Source organism: Sesamum indicum, linkage group LG9 (genome assembly GCF_026168435.1).
Source record: "Sesamum indicum cultivar Baizhima isolate 11 linkage group LG9, ASM2616843v1, whole genome shotgun sequence".
NCBI lineage: Eukaryota > Viridiplantae > Streptophyta > Magnoliopsida > Lamiales > Pedaliaceae > Sesamum > Sesamum indicum.
In genome coordinates, this window is record NC_142665.1 from 19488285 (window position 1) to 19506214 (window position 17930).

The window sequence follows — 17930 nt, forward strand, 5'->3', positions numbered from 1 at the left end:
TAATAAAGAATCATAAGTGAATTACTTGTCAATTTAAAAAATATTAACGTAATACAAATATATATTAAAATATAACATAAAATTCTATATATCATATTAAATAATAATTTTAATTATAAAAAATATTATACCGTTGACCAACATCTAGTGGGACCAAAAGTGAGAATAACGCTATCTAGTGGGACCAAAAGTGATATTTTACCGTCGACCAACATGGACCATACCAGCTGACTAAGGCACGTGACGTGTCACGTGCCGTTTCCGTCAGTTTTTAACGGTGTGGGACTAAAAGTGTTAAAAAATTAGGGTTTTGGGACTATAAGTGTTGAGCATCTAAAGCGCGGGACCAAAAGTGAGAATGACCCTATTTAGTGGGACCAAAAGTGAAATTTTGCCATATATTTATTGTGGCAAGTTTTGTGATCCGACTATTCTTAAATATCCATAGCATACAATTCACGATAAATATCACCTGATGTATAGCGAGGGTTTGTCATTATTGCCCACTATACCCTCGAGGTTAAGTGAAAGCCGCAACATTTCCTAAACTCGATACAAATTTAACAAAGTTGCCATTGCAATTTGGCAAGTTTATTTCATATTGGTCAAGTGTCCGAACTAATCGATCTATCACAATGCTAATCTAGCAATTGCCTAAAGTTGGGTGATACTTGAAACATATAATTCATTTTAAACAGTTAATGAGGTCTAGTTTAATTGATAAAGTTGAGGTTTTATAACTCTAAAGTCATGGTTTCGAATCCCACTAATATGTGTATGATATTTTACTTTAATAATATGTATTGTTCTACTTTAATAATAGGCATTGATCATATATAATTATCTTATATTTATTAGTGTATATTATTATAATTGTCGATTATCATTAGATATTTGATATTCATAATTATAATTAATTTATTCAAAAAACCCACTAAAAAAAAAACTCCCTTCAAACAAATGTAACTTTAAGATTTTGATAAGATAAAACTAATGTTGCTTGGAGTACGAGCAAAAGAATTAAACTCAATAATCTATCTTAAATTTCGACTCGCTTAGAACTAGATTAATAACTTGTTGATAACCTCATTAAGTTTAAGTTAAAGATATAATTAACAGTTTAAGATAAAAAGTAGGGATAATTACACTCAATTCCCCTGATTTTTTGTATAATTATACGTAGACTCATGTGGTTTGGGAATCACATGTAACACATCTGAGATTTGTTTCTGTCCACTAAATAAGTCACTCTTTTAGTTAAAATTCATTGAATTTAGTGGCGTTAACAAAAAACTAAATCGAATTGCTATTTACTTTTGATTGACTGACTACTGATTTATTATAGGTCAAATAATTTTTTTGGACTAAATTAACCTTATATCGATGAAGATATAATTCTTCACATGCATTAATGCGTGAAAATATTTTAGGGTAATTCGATCATAAAAAAAATTATTTGACTTGCGATAAATTAGTAATAGGTCAATTGGGGTTTAATATATATTTTATTATGATTTTTTGTTAATATCAGCAATTTTTGTGAATTCTGACTGATGGAAGAACTTTTTTATTAGACGAAAACAAACCTCAGATGTGATAGATGTAATTTTTCAAAAGATAGAGGATTTACATATAATTACAAAAAATTAAGGGGAGGGGAGTGTAATTATCCCTAAAAAGTATAATAGTTACTAAATATCAAGGTAAATTACATCAGCACCCTCTAAAATTAGGTCAAAATATACAAATGCCCTATACATTTTATAAAATTACAGCTATACCTTCTAAACACTATAGTTGTAATTGCAATTACATATGTTATCCCTTATTTAAAGACAACAAAAACAACTCTTAAAAAATATTACACTAATACTTGCGAGGGACTATAATTATAATTTTTTTATTTATGTAAGTTGCCACTGTAATTCCCTACAAATTATTTATACTTTGGCCAGCACGCCGGCGTCCTTGCTGCCAATCGATCCATTCCATTCCTGGCTCCACTAAAGTCGTGACAACACCGTGAACCCGTTGCTGACAAATAGAGAAGTGCGACTTCAATGTCGACACTAATGCATCAGTAATTCTCCTATCAGGCTTGTCCTCTCCAACTATTTGCAGCTGAAGTATGCAGTTTTATGTTTTGGGGGTATTTTGAAGAAAAGCTATGCCCCGGAGTATATCGAGGTCCCCGTCGTATTCGCGGAGGCGATACTCCCGGTCTCGCTCACCCACCAGCCACCGCTACTCCAGCCGCCGTACTTCCCGCCGTGACCGTACGCGTTCCCCTCACAGCAGGTCGCTTTATTGATACCCTCCCCTAATTATTGTTACTTGTTCGTTCTTCAAATGCAATAACTTTTTCGGAATGTCTGCGGAAGTTTTATATCGCTAGCTGCAAATTTTAATGTTGTTATCTTGTATATATATTCTTGTTGTTAGTCATTCTGTCCCTGATATGACCTATTAATTTCATTATTTTTTAGTGCGATTGCGAATAGTTTAGTTAATTTTCTGAAAGTTTTTGGTCTTAATAATTTGTTGAACAGTTCACAAGTATTAAGGTTCTGAAGTTGTGTGAATAGTAATCGTGAAAGGAAATGGGGAATACAGCCAAAATATTAGAGATTGGTTTCATACTGCAGTCTGTTTTGATATGCAAATTGTTAGAGCAAGAAAGGTGCTCTATAGGAAATGATAATTTGTTTCATTGCTTTCTTTATTAGGAAAAGTTACATCGTGCTTAGAAATAGATAGAAGAAAGGTGCTAGAAGCTCAATTTGGACTTCTAAATAAAGTTTGCAACTTGTCAAATTTGGATATGATAAAAGAGAACAGCAATGGAAAAGGCTATAGCAACCCAATTTATTTTTCTCATTATATTGAGATGCATCAATCTTTATATTGCTATGATATTCCAAACAATGTCTTTTCCTGTAGTAAATCTTTGCATTGCAGGCGAAGAAGTCGTTCTGGTACGCCACGTCGACGAAGAAGTCGTTCTCCAGCTTTGAGGCGCAGGAAGAGCCGTTCCCCAACACCAAGGCGGCACAGGAGACGTAGAAGCCGAAGTTCTTCATCTCTTTCGTCAAAATCCCGTAGTCCGAGTTCAACATCAGTAGATCGCAAGCTTGCCAATGGAAAACTCAAAAAGGAAGAAGAAGAAAAGAAAAGGTAAAACAAGCTCCTCTCTGTGCCTCGCATATAACATATTTTGATCATATTGTGTTGGCATTGGCAATGAGTTAAATTTAAGGGACTGCTCTATAATGTGTTGGCTTCAATGTCTCAGAGTTTATGTGAAATTTTTATTTGTTTCTCTCGATACCTTCCTCATGGTGATCAAATGTGGAGTTGTCACGGTTGGAGCTGTATGTTTGAGATAGTTTAACCTTGAGATCTTATACGACGTAGCACTGATATATATGATCTCTTTCACTTGATTCAGAAAACAATGAGACCATATAATCTGGCCACTTGTCTTATTACTTACTTCATTCTGTTTTTGGGTATAACATAAGTTGGTTTTGTGTCTGATTCATTCAAAATGACCCTTCTTTTATTTATTCAATAATTTTTTATTCGGATTGAAAGCTAAATAAAGAATTCTCTTGGAGAATGGCATGTTTGTCAATTCAATTATATCTGTTGGCACCTAACCATACAAAATTTATATGTTTAACTGTATTATGGTGAGAATGATTTAGTTTGATTTATTTAAATTACAATTGATGGATAGAATGGTCACATACCAGAATAAATAACTAGTTTTTGGAAAAACAGTACAATTTGTTGGGACAATTAGAAATAGAATATGGGACATCCCTTGTAGGATGAAGGGTGTATCCATTTGGTTTCGCTTATAAGCATGTTAGGTAATATGCTGTAGTGGTTGCCTCTATGCTGCTTTTCTTCTTATCTTTCCAGTTTGTCTTCAACATGATAATATAGATGAGTCTTGGACAATTTTAAGTCGAAGTATCTTTTTGTGGTTAACTGTGGACATTTCAGAGGCCTTGACATGTCTAAATCTGCTATAGGAGAAGTATTCTGCGCATCTAACTTTTGTGGGTTCTTGTGACCTTAGTTGCTTCTCAGCTTTCTACGTTCTTGGGACTTAGGGAGACCATCGAAGGAGGTTAAAAGAACATACTTAATTGCTGTTTGATGCTTTCTCCATGTTTTTCTCAACTTTAAGAGGGCTCCACTTTTTGGAAGTTTCTCTTTCTATGAGGTATCATTAGTAATTTAACGAGTAACTGTGCTTCTAGACTGCAGCATGAGGCAGAGCTTAAACAATTAGAAGAAGAGACTGCAAGGAGATTAGAGGAGGAAATTCGGAAAAGAGTTGAGGAGAAATTGGGTTCTGAAGAAGTTAGGGTAGAAATTGAAAGGCAAGTAGAAGAAGCTCGGAAGAAGCTGTTTGATGATGTTGAAGCTCAACTTGAAAAAGAAAAGGAAGATGCTCTTGCTGAAGCAAGGCAAAAAGAAGTAAGTCCTTTGGTTGCTAATATAACTTTTTTATCTTCCAGTTTGAACAAGTCATGCGACCATGCTGTATCCGTCTCGCCAAATTTCTCTTTTTCCTCAAACAGACAATGTTGTCTTTTTGAAGCTATTATAATGGTAGAACAGAATCCGTGACTTTGTCTTAGAACTTGTCAGATAGTTATCCTTGTTCGTATCGTGTGATTTTGATGAAAACACTGCCCTGCTTTGCTTTTTACTTGGTTGAATTAATTCTGGTAAACACTGCCCTGCTTTGTTTCAGTTCCCCTTACATGGTTGCAGGGGATGCTCTCCTGTGTAAAAAGTAGTCTTGGATTAGTTACACTTTACCCCATCTGAATTAGCTGAATGACCTACTCCTCTCTTGTGTCTTTCATAATTACAGAAACCTCCTATCTATATTGACCACATTTTCGCGACTTCCTTGCTACAATAGTTTTGGATGGTTAATTACGAAGTGAGTAAAAAAAAATAAAATATTATACTTCTTGTTTTGCCTGTGATGCAACTGTCATCATATTTTGTGGATTCATATAATTTTGTTAAACTTGAAATTTACAGGAGGTTTGAATATAAAATAAGAATATAAGATCGTAAAGGAGGAAAAATGTAATAGAATGTTCTTCCAAAAGTATAAGTGTTGGATAAAAAAAGTGAGTCGTTACAAGAGAACTGACAATTGGTGGTTGCATTTGGCTCATTCTAAAAAATGTTATTGACAATCAATTTTGCATTTATTCAAGACATAACTAGTTCGAGTACCTTTATATTTTTGTAGGAAATACTTATAAAGAGAAATACCTTGACAGAATATATATCCTTAATCTACATATAAAAATTCTTTTCTTTATCCTATTTTTCATTTTCAATTCTAGGTTTTTGTTTTCTTCTCTCATGACATTTTCTTGAGAGTGAAAATACCGAGGTAGGCAGGGGACAAAAGGGAGAGAGATAACAAGTTAGGTAAAGAAGGGACGGTGAATGTGATGGTGAAAGGAGCAAGGTGGGGGCATACTTATAAAAGGCTCGCCATGGTGCAAGACCATAAAAACGGCTCGGGGCTTGCTCCGGGCGCAGAAATGGATTGCCATTTTTCTATGGCGCCCCAGAGCGCTATAAGCCTAGCCTTTTAAAGGTTGGGCTTCGCCCAGTTTTCGATGAGGCTAGGCTTGCTCAAGCCAGCTTTTTAACTTACTTTTTTAAAGAAAGCAAAAGAAAATAGAAAAGAAAAACAAAATATGAAGAGAAAATTCCTAACTAGTTGTTTTACTTATCTTTTTTTATGGTATAATGGTTAATATAGTTTCTAGTGTTTATATTTAATTGTTTGTGTAATACTAATGTTAAAGATATTGATGTCTGAATATATAATTTATTTATGCAAATATGTCGAGTCTTTAAAAAAGGCGTGCGCCATGGCTTCAGGCACCTTTGTGTGATGATGTGTCACGCACCTTTAACAACTATGGGTAAGGGTAGAGAGATAAGGGGATGCGGGGAGATGAGGAGATGGGTGAAACCGTGGAGGAAGAGGTGGCGGTGATGGTGGTGACGGAAAGGGAACAAGAGAGAGAGAGGTAGAGATGGAGAGAAAGAGGAGGGATTGTGGTGGTGAATATTTGGCCTCTGGTTTAGTAGAGTTATGCCTCTTTGGATGTTGGCAAAGTAACAAAAATGGGGATTTAGTCTATTCTAAAGCTTACGTCCAAAATCCAGATTCCAGATATTATTTTTGTAATTGGGGGCCAAAAAACTGACATTTGCATTTAAGGATTTGAATTTTCTATGAATTCTGTTTGGGTTTTCTGCTGGAGTAAACTTATAAGGAAGGTCTGTGTTTTATGAAATATGGATGGAATCAGTTCGTAGTTTAGCTTCTTTCAGATGGGAGATAAGTGTAGTTAACCCCATGTTCTTTATGTGTTTATTGTCTATCCATTCAAGTCTACAGCAATTAATGAAGGCTTCTACTATGTTGCTGTTTAGGACCTACACCTAATCCAATCAGCTATTCAGTTGCTTCTCCTTCTTTGTTGGTTCTGTGTAATATTTGATATAAACCAAACTGTTTCCGTAATCACATAATAGGAACAAGCTCGGAAGGAGAGAGAAGAGCTTGATAAGATGCTTGAAGAGAACCGGAGGAGGGTAGAAGAGGCTCAGAGGAGAGAAGCTCTGGAGCTGCAGCGAAAAGAGGAAGAAAGACTGCGGGAGCTGGAATTGATTCAAAGACAAAAGGAAGAGGCTGCTCGAAGGAGAAGAATCGAAGAGGAGGAAGAGCGCGCAAATCAGATATTACTGGGTAAGAACAAGTCTAGGCAAAAAATGGTTGGTCTGTAGACGAGTTGTCTCAATTCCTCTGAGGATCGTTGTAAGCCTAACTGATCTTGGATATCTGCAACCTACATTTTGGTTCCACTTATTGGCTACCCAATCTTTCATTGAAAATATGCCAATCAGTTGTATCAATTTAAACTTTTCAACAGTTTCATTTCATTATTTGCAAATGACATGTTAGCAAGATTGGTCTCTTTGTCGGGTATTTTTGTCTGCCTATCTATGTAACAATATTCCCTCACTAAGAGGGGTAAAAGAGAGTTCCACTCTTTTGGGTCAAGTCGTTTGATGGAAGGTCCTGAGATGATTATACCCCATGATCAACAAATAAATACTCATTTGGAGCTAGAGTTCTAAAGGACCTCGTTAATTCTGCAGTTTTCACATCATTAACATGATCTGGAAGTTTATATTGGTTTGTCTACACTTAATACGACGAAAAACATTTATATTGGCGTCGTGAGTTGAAACAACAATCAATAGCTGAGTCGTGGGCGAAGCAATGATCAATAGCTGTTATTGTTTACATTTGATCATAATAATTAACCAACCATAATTAAAAGGTTATATCCAAAATCCCCAATAAGAGAATTTATTATAGTATATGATGGTGGAATTAGTTTAAATTTAGAGCAAATTACAGCCACCTCTTTTGAGATTCGATGTAATTATAAATACATTTTATTGTTCGAAAATCTACGAATATTCTCATGATTTAAAGATTTGTCTAACAACGAGTTCATTTTGTTAACATTCACCGGGTTTTCATTTAATTTTGTGATTAACTCATCAAAATGTCCTTTCAAATTATAAATAATAATTTTATATATTTTTAAAAAATTTCTGAAATATTTTAATTGGCTAATATCCCAATTATGTATTTTACCAATTCTCAAACTTTTTTATATTCTTTTAAATATTCTTTATTATGCTTTAGAAAAGTTCAGTAAGGATAAATTAGTAATGTCCACATCATAGTATAGGGGTTGCATAAATAATTTTCATTTGAAGAGAGTATTTTGTAGGCTTTTAATAATGGGAATGTATTTATAACTATGTCAAATCTCAATAAAGGTAGCTATAACTTACCCTTACATTTAAATAATTGAATATTAGTTGAAATAAATTGATTATAATCATTGCTATCGGATATCAACATCTAACAAAGATAATTATAACAACATAATCTGATGAATAATATCGAATAAACCGAATCTAACAACACCTATTATTACAGTAGAAACAACACATCTACTATTACAGTATAAATGATATACATACTTTTTAGTAAAAACAACATCCCACACATAAGGTGAGTTCGAACACATGACCCTCATTGGCCTTTTCAATGTCTTTTAAAGTAAATTGTGAACCAACAAATACACCAATATTTGGACTCTACCTTAACTTTTTTTTTAAAAAAAAAAAGTTTTAATCTTGACAAACTCGAGTTTCAAACTCAATAATAATTTAACTCCAATCCGCATTCAATCAAGATAAACAGTTGATTAATCTTACAACTTTACATCAAATTTACGAAATAAAAATAACAAGTAGTCCAGACCCTATAAATTCTACAAAGTAAGTAGGTTTAATATTTGACATGTGAATAGTTTATTTCTAGAAAAAAAAATAAAAATGAAACAATTCATACAAATCAATTTATCACATAATTAGTGAAATTTGCTCAAATGTAGCTATGTACTAGAATTGTCTTAAAAGTACCATGAAAAGCCACTCCATGCTTGAAATAAACACGCACACCAACTGCCCTAAACCTCACAATTTATGTAGGTGCTAACCTACGACAAGTTTTGCTTTTTCTTCGTTTGTCCTAATCACAAACTCAATTATTCCACATGTGATTGATTTAAAATTGGTAAAAAAAGACGATGGTGTGCTAATTAATTCAGATGCTACGCAATTAGCATAACTATGGATAATTTCATTTAAAGGTTAATTGATGATGCTATCAACGTATCGGGATCATTTGTATTTTGCCTCCGATCTTTAGAAAAATAAAACAAATTTTGAAAAAATTGGAGAAAATTCAAGAAAATCTGATATCTCATTTGGAGATAAACAATTTTATATTACAAAGTAAAATCAAACCAGAAAGCAGAGAGCTTTTTGTAACATCAAGTGTGTGAATTTCCTAAATCAAATAAAAAAAGTTTAAACTTCAATTTACAGATAAAAAGTTTCAACATAACCACAAAATTAATAGAACGTAACAAAGATTGGGGAAAAAACCCGGATGAGGAAAGCAAAAAACCCCACCGACACCGATGAAGAGATCGACCTCCAACAACCTATATGAAGAAAAACATGAAAGAGTAATACTTCACAATAATACCAAATACGCTCCTATTGTATAAAAAGAGGCAAAATCAAAACCAAAAAAGATATAAAAAGAAAAAAATCGTATGTATTTCTATTGGCGCCACCATCAGGTAAATGTGTATTTCTACAGGTGCCAACATTACATTTGACTTGTAATATGAAGTTGTTTATCATATTGAATTTTATGAAAATTTTCTCCATTTTTTTCTTTTTAATGTTTTTTTCCTTAAAAGTTTTTTTTGGGGGGGGTGGGGGTGGGAGGGGAAGTTGCAAATGACCCCATATATATTTTTTTTTAAATAATACATCGATTCAATCAATATATCAATATGACTAAAAAATAATAACAAATTACATGGATTCAATAATACATTAATTTAACTAATAACAACAATAAATTATAATAACTCGCATAAAGTTGAGATAAACACTTACAGAAAATGAGACATATACTCACACGTCTGGTGCGACTCAAATCCATTATCTTGAATTGGTTCATGGGACCTCAACTTTAGTCTTAATAGCTTAAACCATCATTGATAAATGACCCTATACGTGCCTCGGTATACTACTAAATAAATTTTAATTTTAAACATGACGAGAATATAATAATTTCAGATTATTGCTATATAATAATAGAACAAATTTCCAAGATTGGATGGATCTCATTTGATATTAATCAATCATGTGTGTCAATTTTAACTTCCAAACGAAATTAGACTGCTTGTTGTTTTCATAAAATTAAATTAAGTTACTGTTGCTTTCACTATATATTGAATTATATATGTGGAACTGCAACCCTATTGGTAAATTTTTCTTGAAATAAATTCATAGTATTAGGATTTATTCAACGCTGTCACTATTATTAATTAATTATTCAGTTTTGTTCCTAAATTATGCAAATATATATAGGGAAGAAACATGTCTATGAAAATAAATTTATAATTTGGCCTTATAAGATGTATTATTTTTTGTTAATACTTAACTATATGTCGTGTCACGTTTTTCTCTGTGTGCATATAATAAAATATAATTATTCATATTTTAAAATATATTACAAATAAAAATAATATATATAAACCAAAATTCTGTGCAATTATATGTACTAAAAAAATTTAAATTCACTCCTATTTTGTTTAAGTTTATTGTTAATTTTTGAAATAATATATTAGTATTTATTTTGCATGTATATGTAATCATTCTTATCAATATAACAAAGTGTCAATTTTTAATTTAATCTGAGCAAAATTATGTATTGATAATTAATGAATTAAAAAAAGTTATCAGATGATTTTTGTATGCGAGGTTGTAAGGCAATAATAAATTTTAATATGAAAGAAGAACTTATGAGCTTCAATAAAATAGAAGTATTACTAAAAATTACGCACACGTATTGCGTTCCGCCATATTTAGTATTAAAAAATATGTGGCGATTTCACTAACTGCCAGTGAGATCTTTATATATATATATATATATATGAAACCCTTTGAGTGTGTATAAACCCTCTTTCCTTTATAATAGTATAGATATATATTAGTATAGATTATCAACACGATAAGAGAATTGGTGTAGTGGTTTAAAATGATGTGGAGTCACTTTTGTAATAAAAAAGGTAATTATAATTATTATTTAAATGTTATATTAAAAATTGATATTGCGGTGTCATTAATCGCTATTTGTAGTATAAGAAGATGACAAACAAAAACTCTTAATATATGGGTAGCAAATAGTAGTCCGTCGTTAATTTTCTTTTTGACAATCACAGAATTCCGACCACCAAAATTTTTTAATGTGATTGAAATTTTATGTGTACAAATTTAAAATTTTTTAAATTGAAGATTTTGCTGACTGTGTAGACTTTAAAAATACCTACCACCTAAATATTGACTTGGAAAAAATAATTCTATATAATTATAAATTATAAAATAGTTATTATATAATATAAATTTTCAAAAAATAGTATAAATTAAAAAAAAAATCTCTTTCTCTCTCCACCGAGGGGAAGGAGGGCCACACAGCGGGGGCGACAACGTTAACCCCGAGCAACTGGGCGTTGTCGTCATCAGCCTCTACGGGCGCCGTTGCCCTTTTTTTTGGGGGCGGCGGCAAGGGTATGGTTGGGGTAGAGGTTAGTTTTTTTACTTAAATTTATATATTATAAAATAGTCATTTTATTTTTTATAATTTATTATTATTTATAAAATTTTTATATTTTGTTGTGTGACCGTCGAACTTTATTTTATACTTTTATAAAAAAAATTATAATAACTTTATTTATGTATTTATACTTTTTTTATTATGTCCGTAATACATTTAAATTAATTTTTTTTTTTCTTGAAATAATGTATTAGATTATATATTTTGTTCTATTTTTATAATATATTTTTAAAGAGTGTAAGATTGTTTATGATATGTACGCAGGAACGTCGTGTCATGACAGTTAGTGTAACATATAAATTTGAAGTTTGCTTTATGCAATATAACTTTTTTTTTTCTTTTTTTTCTGTAAACACTTATGTGGCAGATGAGAGATAAAAAAAAAATTATCCAGTTAGTAAAAAGCTCCCAAATAAAAAAGTGTTTCCCCTTTTTTTCTTCATGTAATTGCTTATGTGGCAGAAAAGTAATAAAAAAAAATCCGGTCAGCAAAAGCCCGAAATAAAAAAAATTCTCATTTTGTCCGCCTCAACAAATTCCAATCACTTTTTAAATTTCAATGGCTAGAGTCCTGTAATTGCAAAAAAATATTAATTGTGTGTTACTGTTTGCCGCTCCTATTAATTTGGAGTCGTTGTTTTGCTACTTCCCCAAACATAAGGACAGTAACGCAATTAAGGCTTCTTTTCTATAAGTAACAAAATATGGAAAATATCAATTAATTACGACTGTATAACGGTTGTTAGCTGTTGTTTTTGCATGTCAGGCTCATATTTTAAAAATTATGATAAATATTTTGGTCATACCTAAAATTACAACAGAAATTTAATCGTGATCAAAACTTCAATTACCACTTATTTTGTCTGATCACAGTAAATAATACTGATCTACTATTATTTTTAAGTTGTAACTATCAAATGAATTAAAATACTTTTCTTTTCTCAACTCAAGTAATTAATTGAATTAGTTATAAGTGTGATCAACAATCATAACTTAAAGATTCTAATAAATTATATTATTATTATAATTAATTTAATTCGAAATAAAAAATTAAATTTTAATCACATGTAATAAATATTTATTATAGTTTCAAATATAACCGAAATATTTGCTATAATTTTTATATTTGATTAATGTTTTGACCTCACTTATAGAAATAACGATTAATAATCATTGTACAATTATAATTAATTAATATTTATTATTTTTCTCTTTTAATAATAGTAATTAGTCATTATTAAAAAATAATATAATGGCCAAGTAGGATTTAATATGTATTTTTTAATTTACGTATTATATTAGGATTCAATAATGGGACCTGGCCGTGCCCGCGGGCGCTGCCTTGTGTGCACCTGCGCCGTTTTCAGTAACATTTACTGAATGATTCAACAATGGAGTCATGCCCAAAATTTAAAATGAACATAACATATAATTTAGGGGTAATTACACCTCTCTCCTAAAATTTAGTTTAATTATACATAAATTTTTTATGATTTAGAAAATTATATATAGCACCCCTGAACTTTGCTTCTGTCTAATAAATAAGTCCCTCAATTAGTTAAAATTCACCAAAGTTGCTGATAACTAACATTTTTTTTAAACAAAAATTTATATTTTTTTCCAATTGACTTATTTTCGATCAAATAAATCTTTTTGTGACTAAATTACCCTCATACGTCTTCACACGTTAATACATATAAGGAGGTATATTTTCACAATTATAAGAATAGCTTATAAATATTATTTAACTTGCAATAAATGCACACATATGTGATAAATTTGACCTTTCGAAACAAACACATAAGAAAGTAACATGGAAGAATATTGTAAGAACAACATTATGAACTATAAATAGAATTATACTGAGGTAGCTTGAATAAAAGTCACTTTATGTTCGAATTAATTAATAATCAAAATATATTAACAAATATTTCAAGTTTGATTTAGTTTCATTTACTGGATTCAATTCATTTGCAACTATTATTTGTTGGTGACGGATACATTAACGTCATTTTCGTACGTGTATTATATATAGTGGTGTAAATAAGTCAAGTTCGACCAGGAATCTGAGCTCAGTTCACAAACGAGCTCTCGGACGAGCTCGTATCAAACTCGAGCTCAATTAATTTTTTTTCTAATATATTTGAATTTAAAAAAATATGGACTATTGTACCATATGGAATACATTATTCAAAAATTTAAATAAGAACCAGAAAGAAAATATTCACAAGAAGACAAAAAGAAGCAATACGATGAAAGAAAATTGACGGCCATGAAAACATGCGGTCCAATCAAAATGTATTAAATTGTTGATTAATATTTTTTAGATAATATAAACTAATACCATATTTTAATATCATCTACAAACTAAAATTTGAGATATGGTCTAAGAGTTCTAATATATAGTGAATAAATGCATTTTGTTGTAATGGATTGAAATTAATGTAACCATAAAATTCATATGAATTCTATTAAATATTTATTAACAAAAAATTATTAAAATGTACTAAATTGTTGATTAAGCTTGTTTTTAGATAATATAAATCAAAATTCATATTTTAATATCATTTAAAAGGGTAAATTACATTTTTTGTCCCATAAGTGGATTTTTTTTTCAATTTCAGGACCAAAGGGGGGATTCCGTTAAAAACTTGACACTAGCCTCAATTTTTTAACGGAATTCCTCATTTGGTCCTGAAATTGAAAAAAAAATCCACATATGGGACTAAATGTGCTAATTGGCCTAAGTGTGAGACTAAAATTGAAATAGGTCCACTTATGGGACCAAAAAATATAATTTACCCCATTGTCAAGTGCCCTGTAATTTAGGACAGGAGGCAATTTTTGTCCTATCCGAATTGTTTTTTATAATTTAGTCCTGTAATTTTAAAATTTTGGCAATTTTAGTCCAATTGCATGTGATTTTGTAGGACCCAATTAAATTGCAATTCTAATACTGTAACTTGGGGATTAAGGGGTTGGCATTATTGATCCTGTACGAATTAATTTTTGCAATTTAGTCCTATAATTTTAAAATTTTAGCAATTTTAATCATTTTCCGACTAATTTCTTCGAAAATTGCATATAACTTGCACATGATCCAATTAAATTATAATTTTAACCCTGTTAAGGATTGACATTTATTATCTTATATAAATTAATTTACAAGATTAAAAATTACAATTTATGCGGTGATCTTTTCTATGTAGAGAATAATTTATCTATTTTTTTTTTTTGTGATGTAGAATTAATTTAAAATAATTCAAATCATTTCCCTTTGAAAGCAATTTTAAAGTTTTCACCTTAGACCAAGTTTTTGTTCCATGAAGAGTAGTCCATCACCTTTTCCCATATTCCCTTCTCTCTATATATTCAACACATTGTAACCCTTTCTACGTATCCCTCAACTTACTATCAACAAACATTCAATGTCTTCTCCACACATTTCATTGTCTTCCATGGCGGCACTAACTCTGCTTCTCCCCTTCCTATCCCTGTTACTTCCCCCAACTCTTTCCACTACCAGGCACACAGTATTCCACCATCCCAACCCCATCAAAACCGGCCTCCAGGCCACATTAAAACACGTCGATTCAGGTGGAAACTTCACACGATTCGAGCTTCTAGAACGTGCAATTAAACGTGCAAGAAAGAGGATTGAAAGGGTCCATGCAAAGACATCAAACGTCGACATTCAGGCCCCCATTCATCCCGGCGACGGTGATTATCTAATGGACTTGTCCATCGGAACCCCACCACTATCCTATCCTGCAATTCTTGATACCGGTAGCGACCTCACCTGGACTCAATGCCAGCCCTGCCGGCAGTGTTTCGACCAGCCAACCCCGATTTTCGACCCCAAGAACTCGTCTACTTTCTTAAAGGTCGACTGCTCTAGTAACCTCTGCACGGAGAGTTCCATTGCAATTTGCAATCAGGGAAATTGCGAGTATTTCTACGGGTACGCCGATGGTTCTTACACCTATGGTTTCCTGGCCACTGAAACCTTCACCTTCGAAGATGTTCCGGTTCCAAACATTGTGTTTGGTTGCGGGTTCGAAAACAGTGGGAATTTTAACGGGTCGGCAGGGATCGTCGGCCTGGGGCGTGGAGCATTGTCGCTTGTTACGCAGCTCCAAGAGCCCAAGTTCTCGTACTGCCTACCGGCATTAGGCGATGCCAATGCAACTGGAAATCTACTGATGGGGTCTCAAGCGGGCAGGAGGAGTGGAAATGTTAAAATTACCACCCCTTTGATCCAGAACCCTTTAGTGCCAACGTCTTACTATGTTTCCCTACAAGGGATCAGTGTTGGTGAAACTCTGATTCCCATCAACAATCCAATCAAACCGGATGGCTCTGGGGGCATGGTCATCGACTCAGGGACGACGCTAACGTATTTGAATGACAGTGCTTTCGATCAAGTGAAGGACGAGTTCACCCGTCAAATTAATCTGACCGCGGTGAGGGGGGAGGAACAGAGTTTGGAAATCTGCTTCAGTCTCCCGTCGGGGATTGAAAGCGTCATGGTGCCTAAAATCGTGTTTCATTTCGAGGGATCAGCGGACTTGGAGCTGCCGGAGGAGAACTACTTCCTGACTGATGTTCCAAGCAATACGGGGTGCTTGGTGATGGAGAGATCATCCTGGACATCTACCTTTGGCAATTTTCAGCAGCAGAATATGCTAGTGATTTATGATCTTGCTGAAGAAACTATATCGTTTGAAACGAGATATGTGTGTGATGATGATATATTGTGAGTATTTGGTATATGAATCATCATGGTTGCATGTAACTGATGCTTCATATACTACAGGGAAATTATATATGAAATGAAAGAATAAGAGCCAAAATAATTGATTATGTGTGTGTGTTTCTTCTGTTTCTTTCTTTTATCTTGCAAAACTTGGTAACTAGCTACTCTTGCTAATAAAATTGAAAAATTCTTTCCAAAATTATACTAACAAATATTATAATTAATAAAATTTCAAGCAAAATCAGGAACAAAAAATTCGATGTTAAAATCAACGACGAATTAATTATCAAGTAAATATTTTTTCGCTAAATTCATTGCTTATGTAAAACAGCAACTAATTCCAATATTTGGCATGGAATTCGTGTTGTTACTAATGATATTATTTATTATATGCACGTAAAGATGTCGTGTAACGACAGTTGGTATAAAATATAAATTCGAAGTTTGTTTTTATGCAATTTAACCTTTTTTTTTTCATTTAAACGCTTATGGGGCACATGGTGATAAAAGAAATATTCAGTCGGTAATAAACTTCCAAATAAAAAAGCGCCCCCCCCCCCCACCCTTTCTTTTTCATATTATTGCTTATGTGGCAGGGGCATGTAAGCATTTATGTGACAAAAAGACTAAAAAGGGATTCAATCAGCAAAAACCCAAATAAAAAAACCCTAACTTTTTCCACCTCAACAAATTTGGATCACTTTTCAAATTTAGGTGGCTGGGATCCTGCAATTACCAAAAAAGTATTAATTGTGGGTTACTATTTGCCATCCCTATTAATTTGGAGTCATTGTTTTGCTACATTCCCAAATATATGGAGCAGCAAATGTAATTAAACTTTTTTTTTATGAGTAAAAAATTATGATTAATATTGTGAGCTTAACTACGACTGCAGAATAATTATTAGCCGTTGTTTTTGCGGAGGAGACTCATATTTAATAAATTATGATGAATATTTTGATCATAACTAATATCACAAACAATGATAATTAACCATGGTTAAAATTTTAATTTTTATTTATTTTAACTAATTAAAATAAATAGTACTGATTTACTATTATTTTTACGTCGTAATCATCAAATTGAATTTAAATACTTTTCTTTTTCTCATCTCAACTAACTAATTGGATTAGGTTAAAGTGTGACAAATTTTTGATTCTGTCCCGAATTTATCAATCCTATAATATATATCTTTTAGGATAGTTATATTTACAACTTCTCACCTATTATTTCTTTATACAAATTATTTTTGCATTTTAAAAAATTACAGAAACTACCCCTTGCAGCTTTTAAAATTAAAAAATGTCTTTGTTGATTAGGTCAACTTTTAAAATAATTTTTAAAGGACAAAAATGCCCTTAGGGGTGTTTCTGTAATTATCAGAAGGTAGAAGGAGTGTCAAAGTAATATTTATGTAATATGACCCCATACTTTTTTATTATTTAACCAATTTTTAATTTAAATTTAAATTATTTTATAAACTTTTTTATTGAATTAATCTCCATATAAAATGCACTTATTAATAATTAAAATATTCAATTAATATATAAATAAAATTAGTTAAATAGATTATAAGTTTAAGTTAAAAAATAATCACATTTATAAAAATTATTTGAAACTATTAAAATTAAAAGATTAGTTGTCCTCTATTTTTATTTATAACTAAGTTTTACTAAAATAAAAATTAAAAAATAATTTATGTATTTTATATAAATCTAATTAGAAGAATAAAATAAAATAATTTATTTATTAAAAAAATATTTTAATAAAACCGGGGTTAGCATGGGCATAACCGTGTGGTTGGGGAAAAAGGGATAATTTTTCTAA

The 17930-nt window shown here is 31.6% G+C and overlaps 1 protein-coding gene and 1 pseudogene across 2 annotated transcripts; both read left to right on the top strand.

Moving 5' to 3' along the window:
- The first annotated feature begins 1957 nt into the window (after positions 1 to 1957).
- Positions 1958 to 7030, top strand: LOC105178055 (uncharacterized). The gene is made up of 4 exons (XM_011101401.3): positions 1958 to 2298; positions 2959 to 3174; positions 4272 to 4491; positions 6598 to 7030. Exons 1-4 carry the CDS (start codon positions 2168 to 2170, stop codon positions 6847 to 6849), a joined length of 819 nt encoding a protein of 272 aa, XP_011099703.1. The 5' UTR covers positions 1958 to 2167; the 3' UTR covers positions 6850 to 7030.
- A 7696-nt stretch (positions 7031 to 14726) lies between these two features.
- Positions 14727 to 16210, top strand: LOC105178054 (aspartic proteinase nepenthesin-1 pseudogene; annotated as a pseudogene). Its single transcript, XR_016067247.1, has one exon. The product of XR_016067247.1 is annotated as an aspartic proteinase nepenthesin-1 pseudogene (transcript).
- Positions 16211 to 17930: the final 1720 nt, after the last annotated feature.

Coding starts and splice junctions, on each gene's coding strand:
- LOC105178055 (XM_011101401.3), top strand. CDS start 2,168: ATGCCCCGGAGTATATCGAGGTCCCCGTCGTATTCGCGGAGGCGATAC. Junction 3,175..4,271: donor GAAGAAGAAGAAAAGAAAAG/GTAAAACAAGCT, acceptor CTGTGCTTCTAG/ACTGCAGCATGAGGCAGAGC. Junction 4,492..6,597: donor CTGAAGCAAGGCAAAAAGAA/GTAAGTCCTTTG, acceptor ATCACATAATAG/GAACAAGCTCGGAAGGAGAG.